The sequence below is a fragment of the Triturus cristatus genome, chromosome 1_2 (assembly GCF_964204655.1).
Source record: "Triturus cristatus chromosome 1_2, aTriCri1.1, whole genome shotgun sequence".
Taxonomy (NCBI): domain Eukaryota; kingdom Metazoa; phylum Chordata; class Amphibia; order Caudata; family Salamandridae; genus Triturus; species Triturus cristatus.
Window position 1 is genome coordinate 450,355,437 of NC_140580.1, and position 24,809 is coordinate 450,380,245.

General features: G+C 50.7%; 1 protein-coding gene across 2 annotated transcripts in view; it reads right to left on the minus strand.

Annotated features, from left to right (window-relative positions):
* Nucleotides 1–24,809, minus strand: part of BTAF1 (B-TFIID TATA-box binding protein associated factor 1) — an 852,875-nt gene that overhangs the window by 693,186 nt on the left and 134,880 nt on the right. For both annotated transcript variants that reach the window (XM_085606166.1, XM_085606165.1), the window contains exon 4: nucleotides 2,307–2,453. In XM_085606166.1, the coding sequence (XP_085462292.1) occupies nucleotides 2,307–2,453 (147 nt within the window). The remainder of the gene's footprint in view (nucleotides 1–2,306; nucleotides 2,454–24,809) is intronic.

The following is a 24,809-nucleotide window of genomic DNA, read 5'->3' on the forward strand; positions in this document are numbered from 1 at the left end:
GATGGCGGAAAAAAAACAATCTGAGGATGGAGCCAAAGCCCATGCGCAATACGAACCAAAGGAGGAGTCACCAACCTCGTGACTTCCAAAGACTTTCCAAGAGGAAAAACAAACTGCAAACATCCGGGCCCAACAGCAGATGGCGATCTATGCACAGTGTATAATCTGCTGCTCATATGCCTCGAACATCTTTTTTTGCTGCTCATAACTTTGGTGCTGTTTGACGAATCTCAACGAAACTCGGCAAAAAAAAGGGCTACTTTTGACTTGTCTGCGCATTGGAAGTTTCAGAGTAATACGTCAAGCGGGGGCCGAAGGAAAAAAAAAAAACACAAGAAAAAAAGGGGAGTCTCAAAACGTGTTTACCCCATTCATTTTTCCATAGTAACTTTAGACACCGCTAGAGCCTAAACCGATGAACGGATTTAAATCAAATTTAGCACAACATTAGATCTTGGTCCGGAATGAGTGCTGTGTGCATCTGGGTGTAAATCTATTCCGTAGTTTTGTGAGCAATTTTGCTCAAATACTACATACTATGTATATCTATGACGTGGAACCTCCGCGGATCCAACAGGTCTCCTGCTTGCTGAGATCAGATTGGTGCCCGCCATCTTAGGAACGTTTTTAAAAAGTAAAAAAAAAAAAAAAAAAAAAAAAAACCCGGGGTGGTCAGTTTATTCTTTAGGGTAGGTGCACGCGTGTTTCCCCCCCACTCTGCAAGCCTCTTAAAGACGGAGGGGACCCCATTGCTACACTTTTAAAGGAGGAAAACAGCCTCTCCCCCACCCCCGAGGCCGGCTCACTAGCTATGCTCAGGGGAGCGAATCCCCAGGACATAGCAGTGTCCCTGCCCACACCAGCGCAGGCAGTAAAACCGGTGCTTGCTCCTGCTTGGCGGGATGATTTTGAAAACTTGCGCCACTCCAGAGCAAACAAAGTCCGCTCCATGCCGGCAGGCACTTTGAAAATGCACTAACTGCGGGCAGGGAAACCCATCAAAATATTGCTCCTGTCCGGAGGGAGCAGCATTAGTAGCTGCTCCCTCCAGACAGGAGCAATGCCAGCTCCAGCAGCATGCAAGGAGCCGGCTGGGGCCATGGGAGCCTTGGTGCTCCCCCCGGGGCCTTAGTAAGTATATTGTGGTGAGCACCCACCTTTAATTAATGAGGTTCCCCAGGGGATAGGGTTCCCGGGGCCGATAACTGTTTGGGTAGGGCAGCACCGCCCCCCCCCCACCCCCCTAAGTTCTGTTTTAGTAATGGCCCTTGGGTATGGAATCCTCAGGGCCTAATAAGGCTCAGGGAGAGGGGACACACAACCCACCCCCTCCCCTCATTAAAATAAACGGCCCTGGAGATGCAGTCTCTAGAGTGTATCATGGCTTGGGGAGGGGGATCCACGCGGCCACCCCATTTAATAATACAATTTTTAATAAAAACAGGCTTTAAAAGATATATGGCTCTGGAGGATGGGGTTACCGTGGGCAGGCCCTGTGGCCGACCCCACGTCGCGCATGCCTGAAGGATGTGTGCAGTGTTAGGCTGGCTGCCTTGGGGGTGGAGTGGGAATGGGATTTTGGCCACAGAGCCTGGTGGCAGGCCAAAGGCCTAGCGCAGAGAAGGGTTGGCTGCATGCAAGGGGTTGGCTGCAGGGCAAGTCAACTGGCCAACCATGCACAACCGAAGGCCCTGGGCATTGTGGGGTTGACGGTCTTTCTGGGGTTGACAGTGTTTCAGGGGGGTGGGCCACCAGGCCTGGTCGCAGGATGTGCACAGCGTGGGGTTCGATGCATGCATGTGGTTGAATTGACATTGTAATTAAATCTTACTTGACGTTAAAAAAACCACAAAAAAACAAAACAAAAAAACTATAACTCGTACCCTAAGGTAACTAAAACTTGCACCCTCACCATGCACTGCTAATTACCCCACATATTACATCACTCATGACATTTTCAATAACATCATTTATAATATCACTGCAACATTTGCAACGATATTGTTGATGAGAAAACTGAATGCCGGGGGAGATAACATTTCACACATTTTCTAGGCACAGGGAGATTAGGTGATTTGCCAAGAATCACAGGTCACAGTTAAGTGCCAGAGGAGGGGCTAGAACCTAGGTCACTAGGTTTCAAAGGTGACAGCTTAACGAATAGACCAAATCTCATCCCCCAAACAGTAGCATAAATAAAAATGTGCACATTGCATTAAATTTTGTGCCATGGAACATGAGCACACATCAGCGTAAATGCCGCAATTATTGATAAGGCATTTTTATTTTTTGTATTTAGCACTTACCAGATTTATCCTCTGGAACTTCAAATTCTGCACCAGCAGATCCAAGAAGAGAAGCCCCATGTTTTAACAGTCGACATATGTCAAACCTGCTAAAGTTTAGACGATCGGCGGAAATGGAATCATCCAAAGAATATTCTGATCCAGGTTCTATAGGACAAAACAATATTTTCTTCAACTAAAACGCAGGCAGCGAGATGAACAGTACTAGAGTAATTATAAATTGCGCATACCCTGCCTAAGACATCCTCTCCCAAAAAGTCTGCCACATTACATCTGAAGATGAAACTTACCTCCTGGTTCTGTAAAAGATGTGCTTTACAGCAGCGCATTTAAAAATAATCTAACCTAATTAATAAATAAGTACCAGTTTACTCGTAAAGCATCAGTTCAGTTGAAGCCGTCTGGAGAAAAGCGTACAGCGAAAATATACATAAAATTGGATTGCGAATTACTAGCTATAATGGCATTGCTTAAAGTAGAATCCAAATTATTCTTTACACCAACTATTGAAGGTGTGATGCGTTGCAAATGCTCAGCTAGGGCTGTGGTCCACTGAATGCCCCCCCCCCAGTAAGAGGTAATGAATATAGTATCAATGTAACAACTACACCCGTTTTGTTTATAAAGAGATTCTCAAAACAGCTCAAGTTCATAAACATTGAATGTGTAATCATTTCAGGAAAGCTCATTTGCCCACCTAGGCAGTAGTTTTTTTTTATTTAAAACAAAAAGGAAGAATCCTGGTGTTTGCCACTTTATTTTGAAGGAGATGCTTTATTTTTACTCACGGTTTTTGTTTGCCCCCCCCCCCCCTTAATTTATTTTTTATTTTTTAAACCGCAAAAAAGTTAATACAAAACAAACAGTTAAAAAAAAGTTACCTAAAAAAAGCTCTTTACAGATGTATCCTACACTTTCATTACGTATGCTGTTTGTACTAGGTTACCCTTTCTTTTTTACTTCTTTTAATGACTCGCGAGATCCATGATGCCTTCATACCAATGGCCATGTCGAGAGAGACAGGTGCACAGTCCTCCGTGCGTATGCTTGCGAACGTCTCGCAAGAGCTACTTTTATAATGAAATTGGCATTTTAACTGAAAATATCTAGATTTCCATTACCCCCTTTTCTTGTATACAATCCAGCGAGACTCCCACAAGATCATAACATTTTTTTTAAAGTAAGAATTAACTATATGCACATCCCACTACTTCTCTTGCACAGTTGCTCTAAAATACAAGCATCACAATACCATTCCTACTCATAAGGCAGCCCGCCCTTCTGCTACCCCCTTATATAGCTTTTTTTTACTTCATTTCCACAACACCTCAAAATTTTCACAGTGAACAGTAATGGCCATGATTTCATTTCCAATACTCCAAAAGCCAGCCAATAAGAGTGCTCGCAAGAGCGTGGAGACACACGGAAAAAACTTGCCTCTCAGCCAATCACAGGGCTCAATTTTTGATTTCAGGTTTCGAGACCCCCCTTTTTTCCTCTCAACCCCCATTTGATAGATCACCCTGAAACTTTCTAGGAAGTAGCTGAGGTGGATGAAGTTTATTTTTGGAAAGTTTCTTAAAGATTTGTCAAATGGGGCCAAGGTTATTAGCAAATCAAAAATGCACTGTCTATGATGCATACCCAACTAACTTACTGGGTAATAGGCGATTATATACATATATATATTGCCGAAACGCGTCTGCCAGGTGTTTTATTTTGTGACTTTGTACCTTTCTGAGTGGTGAATAAAGCCTACCTGGAGAGGTCCCGAGCATGTGTCAGACCCGTTTCTATGGCGGAGGCGGGAATAGTCTTGGATATTGTGGCAGCGGTCGGCGCTGCATTACTGACACGCCTCTCGTTCTGGAGCTCCGCCGACGCCGACAAACTCTTTGGTGAAAGTGCTGAATGCACAAGGCGGCGCCCCCCTGGCCGAGACATGGATTGAGGTATCGGGGAGAGAGCAGCAAATCGTTGTTGAACGGGACACCTCCAGGCAAACATTATCGCCATCAACGACCCCGCAATGAAGAGTGGGCAGCCTTACAGCTGACATCGTCAGCGCATTACTTAATGCGCGAACCGGTTACTCAACCTACGTTCGCTGAACGGAACTGCCTACAAACCTCGTTGCAAAGGGAGTTTTCAGATGTCACTTGACAACAGGGACTTCAAGATCGTCAGCGCAATTGACTACCATACTGAAAATAGAGATTTCACCAGCAAGCTCTCTGATTGGTTGCATGAGGACCAATAGGATGACACCATACAGTATGAAAAGCCCCATTCAAATTAACTTTGTGAAACACAATGCTGGCAATGAGGAAGGCATTCGCCGAAACGCGTCTGCCAGGTGTTTTATTTTGTGACTTTGTACCTTTCTGAGTGGTGAATAAAGCCTACCTGGAGAGGTCCCGAGCATGTGTCAGACCCGTTTCTATGGCGGAGGCGGGAATAGTCTTGGATATATATATATATATATATATATATATATACACACACATACATACACACACACACATATATACACACATACATACACGCACACATCCACATATACACACACACACCTCAAGTAACTAACTTGTGTACTAAAATAACGATAACTCGAACCCCATCATGCACAGCTTTCTCATCAGTAATTTTACAGCAAATGTTGAAGTGATGATCAATTATGTCATAGAAGGTCACGAGTAATGTAATGTGTCAGGTACTTAGCAGTGCATGGCAAGGGCACAAATTATAGTTACCTTGGGGAACAAGGTTTAATTACTTGAGGTAATTAACTATGACTGCTGAATTTCTATGGCTGTGTATGTCGGAACCCAACTAACACCTCTCTAACCGTTGAATTTCCGTAGATTTTTAATTGAATTTCTAAGTTTTTTAAAATTGTATTTCACATCTATACTGACGCAGTAACCTCGAGTTTCAGGTTTCTATGTGTTTTAAAATGTTATTTCCCAACTACAACGTCCCTGTAATCTTTGTTTTTCCAGTGAATTTCACACAGCACACAGCCTCTCTCCCTGCACTGATGTCGGCCCTGGGGACCTCATCCCCTGTCCCAATTTTTTTTTTTGGGGGGGAGGGGGGGGGGGGGGGGAGGAGGGGGGGGGGGGGGGGAAGGCTACAGACCACCCCACCACTGGGCCAATTTCGATGCTGGGGGACCCCATCGGGCTGAATTTAACCCTATGAACCCCATCCCCCAGTGCCCAGTACCTTTTGTAAATCGGCAGAGAGGCAAACAGCCCTCTTGCGTGGGACGATATTGGACCCGGGACTCCATCCCCCTCCTCCAGGGCCCGGCCAACGAAGGGAGGGTGCCTTCCCCCATGCCCTTGTTGGGGGCCGCAGGGGGAGCCCCAAGGAGCCAGCCAGCTCCTGCACCCAGCTAGAGTCAGCATTGCTCCTGTCTGCAGGTAGCAGCTAAAAATGCTGCTCCCTGTGGGCGGAGCAATAGAAAGGTCGGTTTCCCCGCCAGCATCACTGCAGACAGGGAAACAGATCTGAATTCCGCTTCCAGCGGTCTGGAGCATTTTTAAAGCTTCTATCATTTAGGAGAAGCCTTTGTATTTGCTCTTGATTGTTGGGAGCTTTGATCTCGCTTTTCGAAAGCAATTTAAAAACACAGGCACCCTGGGACATAGCATAAGCTGGCCCGGGGGGTCCCAAAAGCCCTTAATGGCTCTGCGAGGGGGGGGGGGGGGACCCCCCAACCAATTATATTGCACACGATCCCCCGGGATCCAGCCCTACTAGGGTCATTAAAAAAAAAAAAAAAAAAACAGGTTTAAGGGGTCTGTGTATCCCTACCCTTCCCCCTTCCATTTTTAAAGCATTTGGGGGAATTGGGCTGGGTTCCAAGACTAGAGTTGGCTGCCACCACTTCCTGGTTGAAGTGGAGGCAGCCAATCAGATCTTGTCATGAGAGCTGTCGGATCTGTGAAGGCTTCACATCCCTAGATATACATAGTTTTTCTTTAATAAATCCAAAACTACTGAATCGATTTTTACCAAATTACAAAAAGCACTTTTCTTGCCCAAGATCTAGCTTTCTGTCAAATTTGGTATAATTCTGTTAAAGGGTTTGGGTTGTAGTCATGTTCAAAATCCCTATGGGAAATTGCATGGGGAAACATGTTTTGGTACCCCCCCCCCCCCCCCTTTTCTCAGCCCCCGCTTGACAAATTACCCAGACACCTTCCCAAATGAAGCTAAGTGAATGGCAAACTAGTTTTGAAAATTTCATGGAGATTTATCCAACAGCCCCAAAGTCAGCAGCAAAACAAAAAAACTTTTCCAATGAAAACTAGGTCCCAACTACAACTACCTGCTGGCGACCGCCAGTAGGTAATCAATATATTCGCTAAAAAAACCCACAAAGGTTACAGGAACTTTATAGTTAAGCTCAGATTTCACTGGTACAAAAGCATTGAAATTCAGCAGTTCTAGTTACCTCCGCTAAATATAAATTATGCCCTTGCAATGCACTGCTTAGGACCTCACATATTACATCACTCATGACATGGTCAATGATATGACTGATTAAATCATCAACTGAGGTTAAGAGTTGAGTGTTAAACATATTTACTAACCTATTACAAAAGTTAGATTAGTATACTAGGTGTACTACGAGAGTAATAGTATTTGACGTATGTGATGTGTGTGACGATCAGTGAGGGGGTGCCCGAGGGGCTGTGGCGAGGGGGTGCCCGAGGGGCTGTAGGGGCGAGGGGGTGCCCGAGGGGCTGTAGGGGCGAGGGGGTGCCCGAGGGGCTGTAGGGGCGAGGGGGTGCCCGAGGGGCTGTAGGGGCGAGGGGGTGCCCGAGGGGCTGTAGGGGCGAGGGGGTGCCCGAGGGGCTGTAGGGGCGAGGGGGTGCCCGAGGGGCTGTAGGGGCGAGGGGGTGTATGAGTGGCAGTATGAATGGGTGAGTGGGCATCTGCTGTGGGTGTGTGAGTGGTTGCGTGGCTCTTTTAGTGGGCGTGAGTGGTTGCGTGGCTCTTTTAGTGGGTGTGAGTGGTTGCGTGGTTGCATGGGCGGGCGAGTGGTTGCATGGGCGGGCGAGTGGTTGCATGGGCGGGCGAGTGGTTGCATGGGCGGGCGAGTGGTTGCATGGGCGGGCGAGTGGTTGCATGGGCGGGCGAGTGGTTGCATGGGCGGGCGAGTGGTTGCATGGGCGGGCGAGTGGTTGCATGGGCGGGCGAGTGGTTGCATGGGCGGGCGAGTGGTTGCATGGGCGGGCGAGTGGTTGCATGGGCGGGCGAGTGGTTGCATGGGCGGGCGAGTGGTTGCATGGGCGGGCGAGAGGCTGTGTGGGTCTGTTAAAGGGTACGCGAGTGGTTGTGTGGATAATGTCAGTGATGTCATGAGTGATGTTACGGACCAGGTCATGAGTGAGATAATAATTGTGGTCATAAGCAGTGTATTGCAGGGGCATAGATTATAGTTAGTTACCTGAGCTAACTGCTGAATTTCACTGGTTTTGTACATGTGAAATCTGAGCATGACTAAAACGTCCTTGTATCCTTTGTCTTTTTTCAGTGAATTTCTAAGGCTCTTTAAATTCTATTTCCTAATTAAAATGTCCCTGCAACCTTTTTTTGTGTTAATGTCTGTTTTTTTCAATGTTATTTTCCCAACTATACCATCTCATAACCTTTGTTTTTTTAATGAATTTGAGGTTTTTTAAAATTGTATTTTCTAACTGTAACCTTTGAGAGAGTATGTGATTGAGTGCATGAGCGTCATTGGGTCTGTGGGTGGATATGCGAGTGCGTCTGGGAGGGGCTGCATAATTGTCCCACTGGGTGCATGAGTGGGTTTGAGAGCGCCTCCATGAGTGGGTTTGAGAGCGCCTCCATGAGCGCTTGAGTGGTTTGAGTGTGTCTCCAAGAGCACGTACATGTGTGTCTGAATGGCTCTGTGAGTGGGTGCATGAGTCTCAGTGGGTCTGAGTAGATGCATGAGTGTCTGTGAGCGTTTGAAGGGGATGTCAGGGAGTGCATGTTTGAGTGAATGACTAAATGTCAGTGTGTCTGAAGATGCGTCAGTTGCTGTGCGAGTGACTTTGCCGCAAAGAAACTGCATCTGCGACGTAACCAGACCACAGTTTCACAAAATATCAAAGTGGAATACTTCTACTGGTTTATTACTAAGGGCTACCTCCTTGGGTAAATGTCCAGTATGTATTCTACACTACAGCTGCTTAATGGAGCATGAGGAAATGTCACCAGTGACCTTGTGTGCATTTTGGCAATGTGATTGTTCCTGGTGCATCTTTATCCAGAAATATATGTCGTAACATAAATGCGCCTATAGGAGGGGTCGTGGCTTAACCACGAACAATGGCAGTAGCGTTTCCCAGAGGCTCCGCTCAAGTGTCCGACAAGCACCATCCATCCGCCAAAGTGGGGGCTTCGTAACTGGCCAGGGGGCTCATACGCAGTCCCTTAACGGATGAGGCACCAACTGGCATTAAAGCAGTGCGAAGACGGGAGGCGATCGGGCGCACTTGGGCAGCCACAAGGCTGGGATGCCGCACTCCAAAATAGCGACCGACCAGCATCTACTGGAGACGGCCAGGCGACACTGGCGAGCATCGTGATCCTGGCACCACGGCAGGTGCGACCCACCAATAATCGCAGGCGGAAGGCTTATGTGCGGCCCCCAACTGAGGAGCAGAAGGTCAGAGGACAAAGGTCCTGCCACAGAGGATCCACTGCGAGGTCTCTATAAAGGCGCGTAAAGCGCGGACTAGTGATTGTGTGCGACTGCATACACCTGATCACTCACATCGGTCAGAAAAGGCCGCACCAATCGTCGAAAGGGCCCTGGGAAGCAAATAGCAGGAACCTCCCAGTGACTGCTGGAGGCCCCAAGCAGACACCGATCCATGTAGGAGAGGCTGCACCAGGTCAAGATCAAGTGAGCAGCAAGACCGTTCTGCCCGCAGGCCACCGGTGAGTCCAAACCTCTTACCCACCCGCCTCCCCAGCGGGCCCTGCAACAACCCCCCCCCCCCCTCCCTCCCTCCCCACAGACTCAATTACTAGAAGGACTTGAAACCCCAAACGCAACAGATGCCGGGGGACCCCGGGGGGGGGGGGGGGCTACAAGCACGCGGATTGTGTGAGGAAGGAGGGGGGGGGGGGGCAGCAGGGCCCTCAGCATCCCATATATGGTGTCTGAACTGCCTTGTGTGCCAGGCCACAGCCACTGGCACATAGACGGAGGTGACCAGGACTAGACAATTCAGAGGCCCCAGGTAGCTGCTGCCAACGCGGGAGGATTAGCACAAAGAAACAGGCCCTCAGGCATAAGACCATAGCCCTGGCACCGAACCGCAACACTAGGCCACGGTGGAGACGCTACGCCCCTAGGGAAGAACGTGCAGAGGCAGGCACCGAGCTGGGAGTGACCTGAACAACCAGTGCTGCTGGGAACAGGCCAATAGGGCGAGAAGCACAGGCCCACAACTAACCAATTGTGGCCCCAGCGCCCAATTACAGAACCAGGAAAGCCCAGGCTCACCGGGCCTTTGACAGGGAGCACATAAAGGTGAGCCCAGAACAGGCACCACACCTCCCACTTACCCCACCTAAATCAGCGCCCACGTACAGAAGGAAAACAGTCTGCAACCACACCAAATGGTATGAGGAACTAGTGAAGACACGGCGGAGGCCCGGCAGTGCGCCCACCCATAGTCACTGGAGTGAACTACCTGTTCGACCCACGCCACCCAGGGGATTAGATTGGAGATTCCCATTAACCTGTCTTCACCTGAGCTAGACCGCCAACAGAACACTGCAGACGCCCCACGCCCGCAGGCTATAGAGGAGAGCAGCGGCCACGCAACCAGCCCATGACCATGGGACACCCAAAAGCAACCGGGGGCCCCAGCCCCCCCCAATCCGACGAAATCTAAATCCCAATCCAAGAGGCCCAGGCCACAAACCCAAACTAACTCCGCCATGTCAGACAAGCCCGACATGGTCATAGCGGTCATAGAGCACTCACGAGTCACCATGGAGATTCTGCACCTTAGCCACTAATCTTAACCTGTTGCGAGACTACCCCCCGGAGATTGGTGGACAAGGTAGCGGACGGAGAAAAAGCCCTGTCCACACTGCAACCCCAGGCCAAAGCACAACAGGACTCCATGAAAGATCTGCAGGCCATAGTAGCGATACTAGAGGAAAAAACAGACGACCTGGAAGGGCACTCCAGGCGCAGCAAACTGCGCATTCTAAATCTGCCAGACGGAATGGAAGGGAAAGATCCTATTGAATACACATAAGCCTGGCTTCAATCCTTCAGGATTGCGAATCGCACAATGGGAGTGGGGGGGGGGGGGGGGGGGGTGACCAGGGGGGTCCTGTTTGGTGTCCCTTGGATGGGGTCCAATGCGCCTGGTGCAAGGCCTCGCTGTGGCAGCAAGTGTGGTAGCCCTGGCCTGCTGAGCAGCGTGATGGCCGCTCTTTGAGTGTGCTCCGCCGGCCGGACTAAAATCCTTCCTTTATCCTGCACATCGGGGTGAGCCCACGCTGCCAAAACCGGCAGACAACGAGCAGGTGGCGGCGAGGAATCGAAGAAGGCAGAACACTCCCGCCTATAATCGCCCGGAGGGCGAGAGAGACCCACGAAGCCTGGAGGCGGACCCGGCGGAGGCGCCTGCTGGAGCCTGGTTGGGGGTAGCTGGAAATTGAGCCCGGGGCGGGCGCCGCGGACGGGGCCTGTGCGTGAGTGGAGTCGCACTGCTCGGAGGTCCCTGGAGTTTGGGCTGCGCCGTCTGCTGGAGCCTGAGGACGAGGCCATACGTGGGAGATCTGGCGGAGTGTGGAACCGTGTGGAGCCGCGAAGCTGGACGGCTGTTCGCCGCCGAGCCGTCGCTAGCCGCTGTGGACGAAACCTGCTTAAGTGCGGATCTGGACGGCGAAGGCGGTGACTGGTGAGGCACTTGCTCTGCGTCTGCTGCACTGGGAAGCCTGAGAAGTGGGGTGGACGGCCCCGCGGCGAGAGGCGGATTCTGAGGGTGGTGGCTGCCATTTTGGGATCGCTGCCGGGAGCCGCAGAGAAACGGTGTGCTGCTGGGTGAGCAGCGCTACGCCGGGAGCGGCCCGGAGCCCCGGTGGAGAAGGCGGCGGCCTGTGATGACCGGGAGCGGCTGGTAGCAGACTCATGTGATGCGGAGGTGAGGCTGGAGGGAGCGGATGCGTCGTCACCGTGGCACAGGAGGTGAGCTGTAAGTCCGGCTGTTGGAAACGGAGGTGCAGGGTGGGCCTCCTCCTTATGGTGCGCACGGAGGGTTTGGGCAGTCGAACTCTGGACTCCGAGCGGGGGGCTGGTTCATTGCGGTGAGCTGAACTAGAGCAATCCTGTGGAGGCCTTGACGGCAAGTCTGACGAGCTTGGAGGCTGTGCGGTGACTCACCAGGTGGTGGTCGTTTGTGCCTCTGTCTGTCGCTCTGGGGCCAGTGAACAGGAGTGCTGGACAGGTGCGCAGGTGGCCTGTCGCAGATCGGCTGCGGAGGAAGCTGGGGGCCCATTGATAGTAGACCCAGTGGGGCCCTCTTAACCATGGGAAAGCACGACTCTTAGCAGCCGAAGCTGAACTTTGATCATAAGAGATCCACGCGCCAAGGGGAGTTGGAGCAGGAGCCCCAGGTGGCGGACGGGTGCGACCGGACCGTGAGCGACCAAGGCGAAGACCTACGCACATTGATGCTCGAGATGCGCTCTAGCCTCCGCAATATCGACTCAAAGCTGGATACCCTCACCAGCCAATTGGATTCTGTAAAAACGCAGGTGGCGACACACGAGACGCGGCTGGACACGCTGGAAGCTCGCCAATCGGAGTTCCATGAGTTCCAAGTGGAGACGAAAGACCAGCTCCTCCATATAGACAAGCTGCAGGGAATAATTCGTGCCAAGAATGAGGACTTCGAAGCGCGGTCCCGGCGCAACAATCTACGAATCACGGGGGTTCCGGAGACCACAGCCATAACGAAAATGGAGACCTATATCACCGAACTCCTGCATGAACTATTCGATCCTGATCTCTCGGCGGTTTTTGAGAAAGCACACAGGTCACTGGGGCAGAGGCCCCCGGTCGGGGCGCCACCCCGGCCCATAATAGCGAGACTCTTGAACTACCAAGACCGTGATCAGATCCTCAGACTGGCAAGGGACAAAGGTGCCATCACGCACAGGGGCAAAACGATTGCCTTCTACCCTGATTTCACCCCGGCTGTCCAGGCTGCCCGCCGGGAGTTTCTGCCGGCAAAGCGTCTCCTTCTGCAGGCGCAGATTCCGTACTCGCTCCTCTACCCGGCTAAGTTGAAGGTGGCGTTTGAGGGGACTGCCCATTTCTTCACGGATGCAAAAGAGGCGATGAAATTTGCCAAACACGTGGGCCGCAAATCCGTGCAGAAACCCAAGAAGACGGTGGAGACCACAGACAGCAGATTAAGTGACAATGAGTAGCCGCGTGGCCTATCCAGTGTCTCCTAAGGGACATGGTTTTTATTTGATTATGGCTCCCTGTCCATTGTCGGGGGTGGTGCACTTGTGCTGCCTTGGGTTAAATTGGTTCCACCTGCTGCCATGGTCAGATGTCCATTATTAGGTTTTGTGTGGCTGGGATCCCCTGCAGAACTTCCGGCCACCCCGTTCCACACGGGGGAGTAGCCGGCACAGCCTCACCCCTTTGGGAATGTTCCCTTGTTTCTCTACTGCTGATTTGGGAGAAGTTTGGGGTTGGTTAATCTACGACCCGGTTGGAGCGGGTGGATGGTTGGTTTAGTTTGGTTTTTCTGTTCCCTGCCAGCCTTTATTACATGCTCTCTGTATGGTGTCCGAAGCGCGCGATCTGATTAATGTCAACATGTCCTATTGCAATTTACTTAATAAGTATGTGGAATGCCGAGAGTAGATAAAACTTTGAATTGCCTAACCTGGAATATTCGGGGGCTCAACGACCATCGGAAGGCTAGGTTAGTGCATGCTTATCTGGTGCGCCAAGGGGTGGATGTCTGCTTCCTGCAGGAAACTCATTTGAACACCGCCCCCGCCCAAAGGCTGCGCCACACCAGATGGGGACACATCTATTCGGCTATATACTCCAACTATGCCCGGGGGGGTGGCGATCTTAATAAGTCGTGGGCTGGATTGGCGGGAGGGCCCGGTCCACTGTGACCCGGAAGGCAGGTATGTGCTGGTTCAGGACATGGTCTGCGGCGTGTCCGTGGTATTTGTGGCGGTGTATGGGCCTAACGTGGACTCCCCAGGCTTTTATCATAAGCTCTGGGGGCGGGTGAAAGCTACAGGCTGCGGTACGATTGTGTGGGGAGGCGATTTCAATGCCGTACTCGATGACAAAAACAGACAGGGTGGGGGTGGCTCGCACTTTGAATCCATTGGCGAGTTCTGCGCTAAGGGAGATCTTGGAGGATGGAGCGCTGGTTGATGTGTGGCGAGTGAGACACGCGGGCCTGAGGGAGGGTACTTGTACATCGGCTCATGGGGGCGCGTGGTCCCGTCTAGACTTCTGGATGGTGTCGCGGGATGTCGCACTGTGGACGACGCAGGTGGAACATATGCCCCGCTCGCTCTCTGATCATGCACCCTGCATGTTGAAATTGCTTATCCCTGGCGATCCTTTCCCGGCGTTTGTGGCGGCTCCCGCCGCACGCACTACTTGATGATGCGTTCAGAGAGGAGATAAGAACTGACATCACTGACTATTTTGAGCGCAATGTGGGTTCCGTGGCCGAGGTGGCGACTTTGTGGGAGGCCTTCAAGGCAGTTATTCGGGGCCAATGTATAGCCCGGCAGGCCGGGGTGCTGAAGGAGATACGAGGCACCCTGGCAACGCTGGAAGCCGATATCAAACAACTTGAGCGCGACTTCTTCGAGGGTGGTGGGTCGGAGGTGACGGGGCAGTTGAAAACCAAACTATTGGAGTATGACGAGGAGGCGATGCGTGAGGTCAAGTTCTTAGGGAAATATGCGGAGGCCAGACGGTATGGCGAGGGTGGGCGCCCCGGGAAGGCATTGGCAAATATGGTCAGGCAGCCGCGAACCGCGACATATATCCATGAACTGCGCACGGCGGCGGGCGAGCTTCTCCATGACAAGGGGGACATTGTAGGTGCATTCTCTGAGTTTTACTCTCAACTGTATACCAACACCCAGGATGAGGGCCCGGAGGGGCTTGCATCCTTCCTTGACTCCATAGCGTTGGTATGGTTCAACAATAAACACAGAATACATGGACCTTCCAATAGATGCGAGAGACGTGGCACAGGTTATAAAGAGTTTACCACCAGACAAGGCGCCGGGGCCGGATGGCCTGACAACAGCATTCTACAAGGCGTACGCGGAAGAGCTGTCGCCTCGGCTGTTGGCGGTATATAAGGAGGCCTTGGAAAAGGGGGTGTTGCCTGCCACCATGCGTGAGGCGCTGATCATTACATTGCTAAAGCCGGATAAACCGACTGACGATCTCAACTCCTATCGACCCTTGTCTCTGATTAACGTTGACATGAAAATCTTGCAAAGCTGCTCGCGAACCGGGTGCAGCCAATGTTGCCGTTGATCGCGCTACCGGATCAATCCGGTTTTATACCGGGAAGAGCAACCTCCCACAATCTGCGAACGGTCTTCGCCGCGTTGCATTACCTGCACCCTGAGGTCCGGGCTGCCGTGGTGTTCTTAGATGCCACTAAGGCATTTGATACTCTCGAATGGCCCTATTTATTTCTTATCTTGGAACGGATGGGGTTCAGCACGCTGTTCCTTCGGAAAATCCGTTTGCTCTACACAATGCCGATGGCCAGAGTGCGGGTCAACGGACTGGTGTCAGCGCCGTTCCCTATCCGGCGAGGTGCTAGGCAGGGGTGCCCTCTCTCCCCGCTGCTGTTTGCCATAGCTATGGAACTGCTGGCAGCCAGAATTAGGCAACATCACACAGCAGGTATAGGCTTCAGCTCCAGGAATCTTCTCATATCGCTCTACGCGGACGAGGTCCCCCTTTATCTCATTAATCCTGCGGACAATTTGGATCCAGTCTTGCGGGAATTTGTCCGCTTTGAAGGCCTCGCGGGCATCTCCATTAACTGGTCTAAATCGGTAATCTTTCCCCTCACGGACGGCACCGCAGAGGTGTCCTCCGAATACCCTCTGCACTGGGAAGCGGAGGCGGTTAAATATTTGGGGATTTGGATTAGCCGGGATCTACAAGAAATCTGGACCCTTAACTTTGGCAGAGCAATAATGTGGCTGAGTGAGAAAGTAAGACTATGGACTTCCCTGCCCCCGTCGCTAACTGGGCGGATCGCTTTGACAAAAATGATAGTGCTGCCCAAGTTCCTTTACCTATTCGTCAATATACCTATCCCACTCACGTCGCGCTTCTTTGCCACTTTGCGGTCCCATCTGGTGGCGCTGGTGTGGGCAGGCTAGGGTGGCGTGGGAAACGCTGGTGCTGCCGTTGCGGCGGGGGGGCATGGGTGCCCCCGACATGAAGCTGTATGCCCTCTGTGCGCAGGCTCAGTTCTTACATTTTTGGGCTCACCCTACCCCCTATCAACCCCACGTTGCGGTGAAGCGGGATGCGGTTGCGCCCCTCCCGCTGGGTGTGGCGATCTGTGCAAAGGCACGGCGCCCTAGAGCGGATGTTGACACGGCTGGGATGCTGCAATGGGTGTGGGAGGAATTGCGCAGGAGGGCGAAAGTCCCGCTGTTTGCTCCATCGCTCCCTCTGATGCATAACCCGATGCTGCCCTGCGTCGCTGATGGCATAGCCGGCCACCTCGTTGCCAAGTTGCATCTTCGCACCTTTGCGGACCTCTTTCCTGAGGGTAAATTCATGTCTCCTCCGGTGTCCGAGGATGGGGGTGGGGTGTCCTTTGCCGAATCGTTTCTGTATCACAAACTGCGTGCGGCATGCCGGGCGCTATCTGGTGAGTTCCCTGACGCGCCGCCAGTCTTTAGGGCCTTGGAGGCTGTGGTGGGCTCCCCGTCTCCCCGGAAATTGGTAACCCGTATATATCGCCATATGCAAAACGCGGGACTGGTGGGGGCGCCCAGGTCTATGCTGGGTTGGAATGAGGAGCTCCAACCTGAGTTAACTGAAGAGCAATGGGAGTTCTGCTGTGGGCAGCTCACTGAGCTGTCGCCGAACTACAGGTTGCGGCTCATACATTTTAAGTACTTGCATCGCTTTTATAGAACCCCCGTCAACCTAAAACGAATGGGGCTGAGAGAGACGGATGAATGCTGGCTCTGTGGATCTGCCCTGGCCTCGTTTTTGCACATAGCATGGTCTTGCCCGAAGCTGGAGGCTTATTGGGCTCGGGTTTTTCTCCTAGTCAACCAGATTGCGGGCCGCTCGGACGCCCCTTCCCCCCTGCTTGGGCTCTTAGGTTATGTCAGACACCCCGCCACAGCTGCGCAGGCTGCACGCATTGCTCCTGCTCTTTGCTAAGCGGCGGGTGGCGATTCATTGGGGTAGGAGAGGGGTACCCACGGTGAGGGGCTGGCTGGCGGACGTGGCGTATGGGCATACACAGCTAACCACGTTTGGGGAGTTGCTGCCTCCTGCGTCCAGGCCCCGTGACATTGGGATCCGTTTGTGTGCTGGGCTCGGGAGCATCGGGCTGGGGAAGCGGAAGGAGGTGTTGCGAGTGAGTAAGTGCGGGGAGCTGTGTGGCTGAAGGGTCACGTCGAGGTGTTGCTGCTTCCCATCCCGGGGCCGAGCTGGTCGGGCTGGACTGTCCTTGCTTGCTACTTGTGGCCTCCCCACGGCTACTCTATCCTGTGAACCACAGCAAGGTGTTGTGTCCCTCCGAGATCTGGTATCCAGTATTCTGGATTGTGACTCCTATTGATATTGACATGTTGACTACTGAAATGTGTTCCTCTATGTGGCACTTCCAAGAGTACTGTTTTTTCTTGTAACACCCGGATGATGATACCTGGCAGGTTTGAAGGTTGTATTGGTTGTTTTGCAAAATGCTCAATAAAAAAAAATAAAAATAAAAAAAGTGTGGTAGCCCTACGTATCGGGGTGGGTGTGGGGTCTGGGTGCGAAGAGGGGTTGAACCATAAACGTTATGGGTTGGTTGAAGACGCAATAATTGGGATCAGCTGCAACGGACGGAACACCCAAACTGGTACTAACATGTACCCTCGAGTGTTTCGTGAGGGGGGGGGGGGGGGTGGGAGTGCGTCTGGCTCGCACCTGTCTCCGAGACCCCAGTGCGGAGGGGATGGTGGGTCCCGTGGGTCTGCGTGCGTGGCTGGTAGGGGCCTTACCAGCCACACAGCGGACAAGATCCTGGCGGGCAGACTCACGGGGGTGCTTCCCAACCTTGTACATCCCGACAAATGCGGGTTTGTGCCAGGTAGGAACACCTCACAGAACATCTGCAGGCTCTTCCATGTCCAGGACGGGGTGCGGGACGGTTCCCGCACACAGTGTGCCTAGTGCGGGACCTAGATTAGGCCTTCCACACCCTGGCATGGCAGTACCTGTTTGCGGTCCTGCGGCGGGTGGGGATCCACCCTCATCTCATGGTACACATCAAACTGCTGTAGAACGACCTCACAACTTGGGTTCGCGTAGGCCAACATTTCTCACCCCCTCTCCAGGTGCACCGCAGGACGCGTCGGGGTGCCCATTATCCCCCCCTTATTATTCGCCCTTGCAATGGATTTGCAGGAAATCCGGCTCAGGCAGGGAGACGAACATTGGGGCACTCCACTAGAGGGCCGAACCACAGTATCGTATGCGGATGACCTCCTAATCTACATCAGGGATGTCACCATGGACCTCTCTCTGCTCTGCGTCAGGCTAGAGGACTTCGGAACGGCGGCAGGACTGAGAGTAAATTGGGAAAAGTCTACCATCTACCCCCTCCACCCGGATGCTCCTCTACAGGAAATAAGTGCTGGGGAAGTCAGGCTGGCATGGAACAGTGATGCCCAGAGATACCTGGGAATCAGACTACCACACCCCAAGAGATCTCCGAGGGCAACCACTACAGAGCCCTAAGAGGCATTAAAACCCAGATTAATTTATGGCACACGTTACACTTAGCCCCCATAGAGACGATGGCCTTATCGAAGATGGTGGTGGCGGTACCCCGCCTCCTCTACTACTTCGCAAATGTCCCAGTGATCCCTCCACAAGCCTTCTTCTGAGAGTTAAACTACTTACTCAGATCGCTGATATGGGGGAGAGGACGCCGAAGAGTAGCTCTAGCGACGCTGCAACTTCCAAGGGACCGGGGTGGGCTAGGCACCCAATCCTTTGAAGCCTACTGTCACGCAGCGCAGCTGCAATGGCTGTCACATTGGACGGCCGGTCGACACCTGGAAGAAACGGATACACAATCAGGGCCCCTGATGATCCCGGTGATACACCGAATCTTTCCCCCGGGTACCAAACCGAATCCAACCAATCCTATTCAGGCAACGGTAGCTAGAGCCTGCATGCTAAGACTCCATTGTCTCTCTCGTGTTACGTTGCTATAATCCCCACTGTTGCCACTAGCAGGTCTCCCCAAGGGGCGTGATCATTAGACATCCAGGGACATGCAAATCTGGACAGAACATGCACTCACAAATGGAATCGCTGTTCAGAGGGACAACTGACCTTCTTCGAGAGCCTAACCGAAGGAAGCGGGCTCCCCGCTGGTAAGTTCCTCCTTCACTGACAGCTCATTTCCGACTGTAGAAAAACATGGAACTTGATGGACGGAGAACCAAGAACACACCCCACACTGCATGCGATACTGAATATGGGCACAGAACGCTACTTCATCACTAACGCGGCTCGGATCAAAATGGGAGGAGATATTTGGTCGGCATTGCATGACGAAGAAGAAAGTGTCGTGCAACCAGCACTTCAAAAATATTAAATTTAAAGGGGGCTTCCTGGAATATGCACAGTGGTGAAATATGCCTGTCTCCCACTGTGGCGCTACGATGCAGTGAAGTAAGAGTGCAAGGCCCATTAAATATTGAGGGGGGGGGGGGGGAGATACTGGAATGAAGAATAGTTTCTGGAATAACAGAATAATCTATACACATATTGCATCTGATTGTATGTTATTGATGATCTGCATTGCTGTGCTCATGGTTACATTACCTAATAAAAAGAAGAAAAAAAAAAAATCAGTTTACATACTACACTGGGTGTTATATGCAGGTGATGTAATAGTGGCGTTGTCTGACCCCCTTTGCTCCCTACCAGCATTGATCTTGGAGATGGAGGCATTTAGAGCGGTGTCTGGCTTTAAAACAATGCCCAAAAATCACAGCTCCTGAACCTCACAATCCTGGCACCAGACCATGAAACCCAAAGTCGTCTCTACCCCTACCCATGGGCTGGTATGCCTGGGCCATCACATACTCTTCGGTTAGGCAAACAGCAGAGAGCAACTATGGCTGTCTGTTGGCAGACACACAACAACAAAAATGGAAGGAACACACGCTCTCCTGGTTTGGGAGGTTAGCGGAGATAAAGATGATGCTCTTCACCAGGATACTCTGCCATGCAAACCCTGCCCCTCCTTACCCCTTCACACGTACTCGCCAAATTGCAACATTTGATAGAATACATATGGGTGGGGAAAATGGCCTGTATCGCTAAGCGCCTGACATACTTGTCCACTGCACATGGTGGGACTTCGGCTCCCTCACCTCAAACACTATTATCAAGCGGCACAGCTCCATTTCCTAGTGAAATGGAACAGACCCACTACAGAGAAACACTGGTGTTTTATCAACCAGGCTATCACAGGAATTCACATATGGAACATTCCCTGGCTCCCTAAACCCCATCGACCACAGGGGGGTGTACATCTCCCTGGTACTCCGTGCTACAGTGAGCACATGGGTCGCAGTAACGACCTTAAAGAAGTTATCCACAAGGCTCTCACCTCTGACCCTCATGTTGGAAAACCCAGACTTCCCGCCAGCACTCCAGGGAACGGATTCCATGCCATGGCAACAGACGAATTGTAAAAGGGTAGGCAAACTATTAGATCAAAATGGTATCATGAACTTTCAGCAACTCCAAAAAGGCTAGGGTTTGTCCCCCTCAACATATTGGCAATACATCACTATCCAACATTGGGTTACGCAGCCAGCGCTGAAACCTCACACGAATAGCCCTCTTAGTGTGTTACGACATTCAGAAACGAGCAAATACAGTAGCACATAGTGCCACAGGCAAGGGGACACTACTCCAAATGGTACATTATTGGTACTATACGCCTGAATGAAGAGCACACTGGAAACGGTGAGGAAATCCCACATGCTGGAGGGAATGAGGGGACACCAGGACACTGACGCACCTCTTGTGGCACCGCCCTAGGATACAATTATACTGGAAGGAAATACTAGATGCAGTGGATGAAATATTAGATACCACACTACCGAGGTTCCCGAGCTATGTTTTCCTGGGTCTTCCCAATAATCTGATACATACCCTTGGGACGATAAAAGGACGCACACTGACTTTGGCTCTGTGTGCAGCCAAACAAACACTACTTAGTAGATGGGGCACATAAGATACGACACATGGATTGACTCCACAGAATGTGGAATCTATTAGGAATGAAAGAAAATGTACAGCAGTTGGAGACTTTACTAATGCAATTTGACAAAATGTGGGGTCTTTGCATTAGATATCTTAGTAAGGAATTCAGGGAATTAACATGTCCTACTTACCTCCGCATGTTGCAATTGATACCGGAAGACCCACCCCCCACACAACTGGCCCCATGCACTTAAGGTTTCCTAGACACTACCTACCATCTCTACTTATTAGGTAGATTCCATGTCCCTTACTCTGTAGCAATCCAAAGATTAACCACTCAGTCTCACCCTTCTCTTTCTCCTTCCCCATTCTTTACTATCCCTCACTCTTTAAGCACGCCTACTGTATGCTCTATTCTTTCTCTTTTCCTTTCCTCACCGGCCGTTGGTTGTAGGGGAGATCTGTATCGTTTATTATCTCAGTATGACTAAAACAATAAACATGCTTTAAACATAAAAATGCTATAAACTATGCACTGCCAATTTTAGCCCACTTTGAACATTGCACTTGGTATTCTAAGCATGGCAAACTATATTCCCTGCGAAAGATCGTTATAACTGAATATTCTGCACATATTTTAATTCAGGTATTATGAGTATGCTATATTGACAGAGTATGTTTACCGTAAGAAATCAGTAATTAGTGGGACCCTTTACATCACTGAATCGCTAACATGGGGTAATAAAATCAATTAAATGCCATGTGTCTGGTATCTTTTGTTATGACAGAAAGTAGGAGCTACCTTCATAGACTGAGTAACATGTGCAAGCTGATGAGTAGTCAGCCATCTAAAAAAACATATGGCAATGGATTCCAAAGAGGTAGAGGAGGGCCCATGAGACCTATGAAAGGTAGTGACGAAAGACATGCAACATAAAGAAAGTTTTGTAAGGGTAACTATCAAATTCATGGTGCTAAACCTCTTCAGCAATCACTGGTAGTGTGTTTATTTCCCTCAAAACCGATTACAGAACTGCAATCTCACTCCCAAAACAGTCAATATAGTCTCTGAAACCTAATAAGAGTTTATAATTTGGAGAGGCACTAACAAAAACTACTCAAAATTATCCTCTTGTGCATTTGTTTGATGGGCCTGCTAGGTGGGCATTTCTGCAGCCATTAGTGTAGCCCTGTGCATGCTCTGTGGGCGCGACTCCTTCAGATTTGACCGCATATCTTATAACATCCTTCGGAGTTCTGCTGAGATTGTCGGCCCAGGAGGTGAATACTCCTGGTAGGAGTTCTGCGTTTATCCAGATGCAATTTTGAATGGCCCAGTCCCATATTTTACGAACCTCTTTGAAGAGCTGTAGTGTGTTCCTCCTAGCTTGTTAAGGTTAAACATTCTTGTGGGTGCTTTCCTTGCGAATCAATACTGAGCAGTTCTTTATTCTTGCAAGGAACGAATGGAGGCCCAGTGCTGTGGCTTTGAACTCTAGAATATTGATATGCAGTTGCAACTCTTCAAGTATTAGCTTGCCATCGTCTTCAACCTCATGCAAGTGAGCTCCCCAACTTTCTATGGAGGCATCTGTAGTGCTACGTTGGTATTGTTCAGTTGTATCCACTATGGGTAAGCTTCTTTTATTCATTTTATCATCTTTATAAGGTCGTTTAATGCTCCATTGACTTGAATCAATTGTTTGTCATGTTACTCTTAAAAGGGTTTCTTGCGAAGGACGCAATGTGGGATCAAACGGTCACAGTAGAAAATCATCCCTAAAAAGGACTTGGAAGATTCTGATGGCGATTGGTTTCTCTTTTTGTACACTCCCATCCATTTGTTAGGCGTTCCAGTATCTTTGGATGGACAGGCTTTGAGCACCTCCATTTAGTATTGCTCCTCGAAACTATCTTTTCTGAAAGGATTAAAGAGGATTTTTCCTTCATTTGAAGTAAGCTCTAATTAATTGAGTAGCCGTAAGCATTTCCTGGTCAAATTTGTGCTTCGTAGGATTTTCCTTATACTAACCAAACGTCTAGGTATGGAAAAATCTGATGGCCTTGTTCCCTGTAAATGTGCTGCTACTGGAGCCCTACACTTAGTAAATATTCTTGTGGCTGACTGGAGTCTGAATGGTAATACTTTGGAACCGATAGTGGCGACCAACCACGTCTAATCACAGGTATTTGTGGTGGTTGGAATGGATTTGTATGAGAAAATATGCATCTTGTAGGTTTGGGAAGGTCATGCATGTCTTCTTGTTGACGCAATTGGAGAACTTCTTGTAGAGTGACCATGCAAAACGACTGCCTTTTGTGAGGAAATCGGGTGTATCATATGGAGTGGCTGTGTGATTCCTTTTACGTCTGGGTGTCCAAACTCTCACTCAACGGTAGTCACATTAAGAGGTTGCCCGACACATTCCATTACCTAGAAATAAGAGTAAATCATTAGCAGGCAGACCTGCTAGACGGCAATCTAGGGGCAGCAATCACAGCTCTCCGGTCGCGGATGTCCTTCTGGCGCACGCTTCCATTGTTGGTCATGGGCCAGATAGCCATACCAAGACTAGTATTTCACCAACCTACCCCTGCATATTCTGCCCTCCTTGTCCCGCACATTTAAGCGGACCAGGATAGCATTTATATGGAACAATTCCTGCTGCAGTGTAGCCCTTACTAAACTTTAGTTGCCAACTGACTGGGCTGGATTAGCGGTCCTGAAAATGGAATACTACCTCGCCTCAAAACTTCAATGGGTGGCCAAATGGCTGGCAGGTCCCCAGCTAAATGACACTGTTGCTCTCTCACCCCACCCTTGCCCATACCTCTGCTGTTCCACCGCTGCGCCAAACACAGACTACCTGCACCTCTACTTCTGGGAGTTGCAAACCTGTGTTACCGCTTAAGTATATACATAACGAACTAGTCATTGCCACATGCACCAGCACTGCCCCTGCAGGGCCCGCCGCGGGTGGCTCCATAACCACATCCACCTAGCTGACTGCCTGGCCAAGTGCTGGACTTCACACTTTGGGAGATTTGTACCAGGATGGTACCTTGGTGCCTTACGACACCCTGACCGAAGTCACTGGCCTGCCTCCCGGTTAATTTCTATTGTACAACTCACTGATTAATGCACTGGGTAGCAGATGGGGTGGGGGACAGGACCACTGAACGCAAAACCATCCAGTTCTTACATGTCATGGGGCGGGGGAGGCATCTCACTAAATGGTTCACTGCCTCACTGCGATAACACACAGAGGTGTCACTAGTGCCTTTGAGGCAGCACTGGGAGGCAGACAGATATCGCCCATCCACAAAGAATGGGCCGAGGTATTGGGTAATACCACCTGTATTACTGCAACGCCCGTTTCTACCTTATCCAGTATTACATTGTTCAAAGGGCATACCTCACCATCGCCAAAGTTGCCAGATTCTTTCACAGTATAGACGCAACCTGCCCCAGATGCATAACCACTGATGCTGATCTCTACTTGTTGTGGGCCTGCCCAACCCAGCATACATATTGCCGACCAGTCATTGCTGAATTAGCTACCTGCACGGGTCGCAATCTGTCACACACTTGGGAAGTGTGCATTCTACATACTTGGCCCAGAAGCAAGCATCAGAAATTCACCTCTCGCTTTCTTGATCTGGACATGTTAGTGGCCAAACGCCTGATTACGAAACGTTTGTTACTAGTGTGGGCTAGGGCAGTTCACGTGGCACTACACACTGAGGACACCCTAGGCCTCCACAAAATCCCCATAGCTGAGGACTGGGATGTGATTTTACACGATCTTCAGGGTGAGCTGCCACTGGATGTGCATGCCCCCACCATCGCCACTCCAGCGGAAGCGTGAGCTGTGACACCCTGATTCACCCATGCGTATTTGAAGTAGACGCACTGTGTATGGGACGACGTGTTCACCAAGCTTACA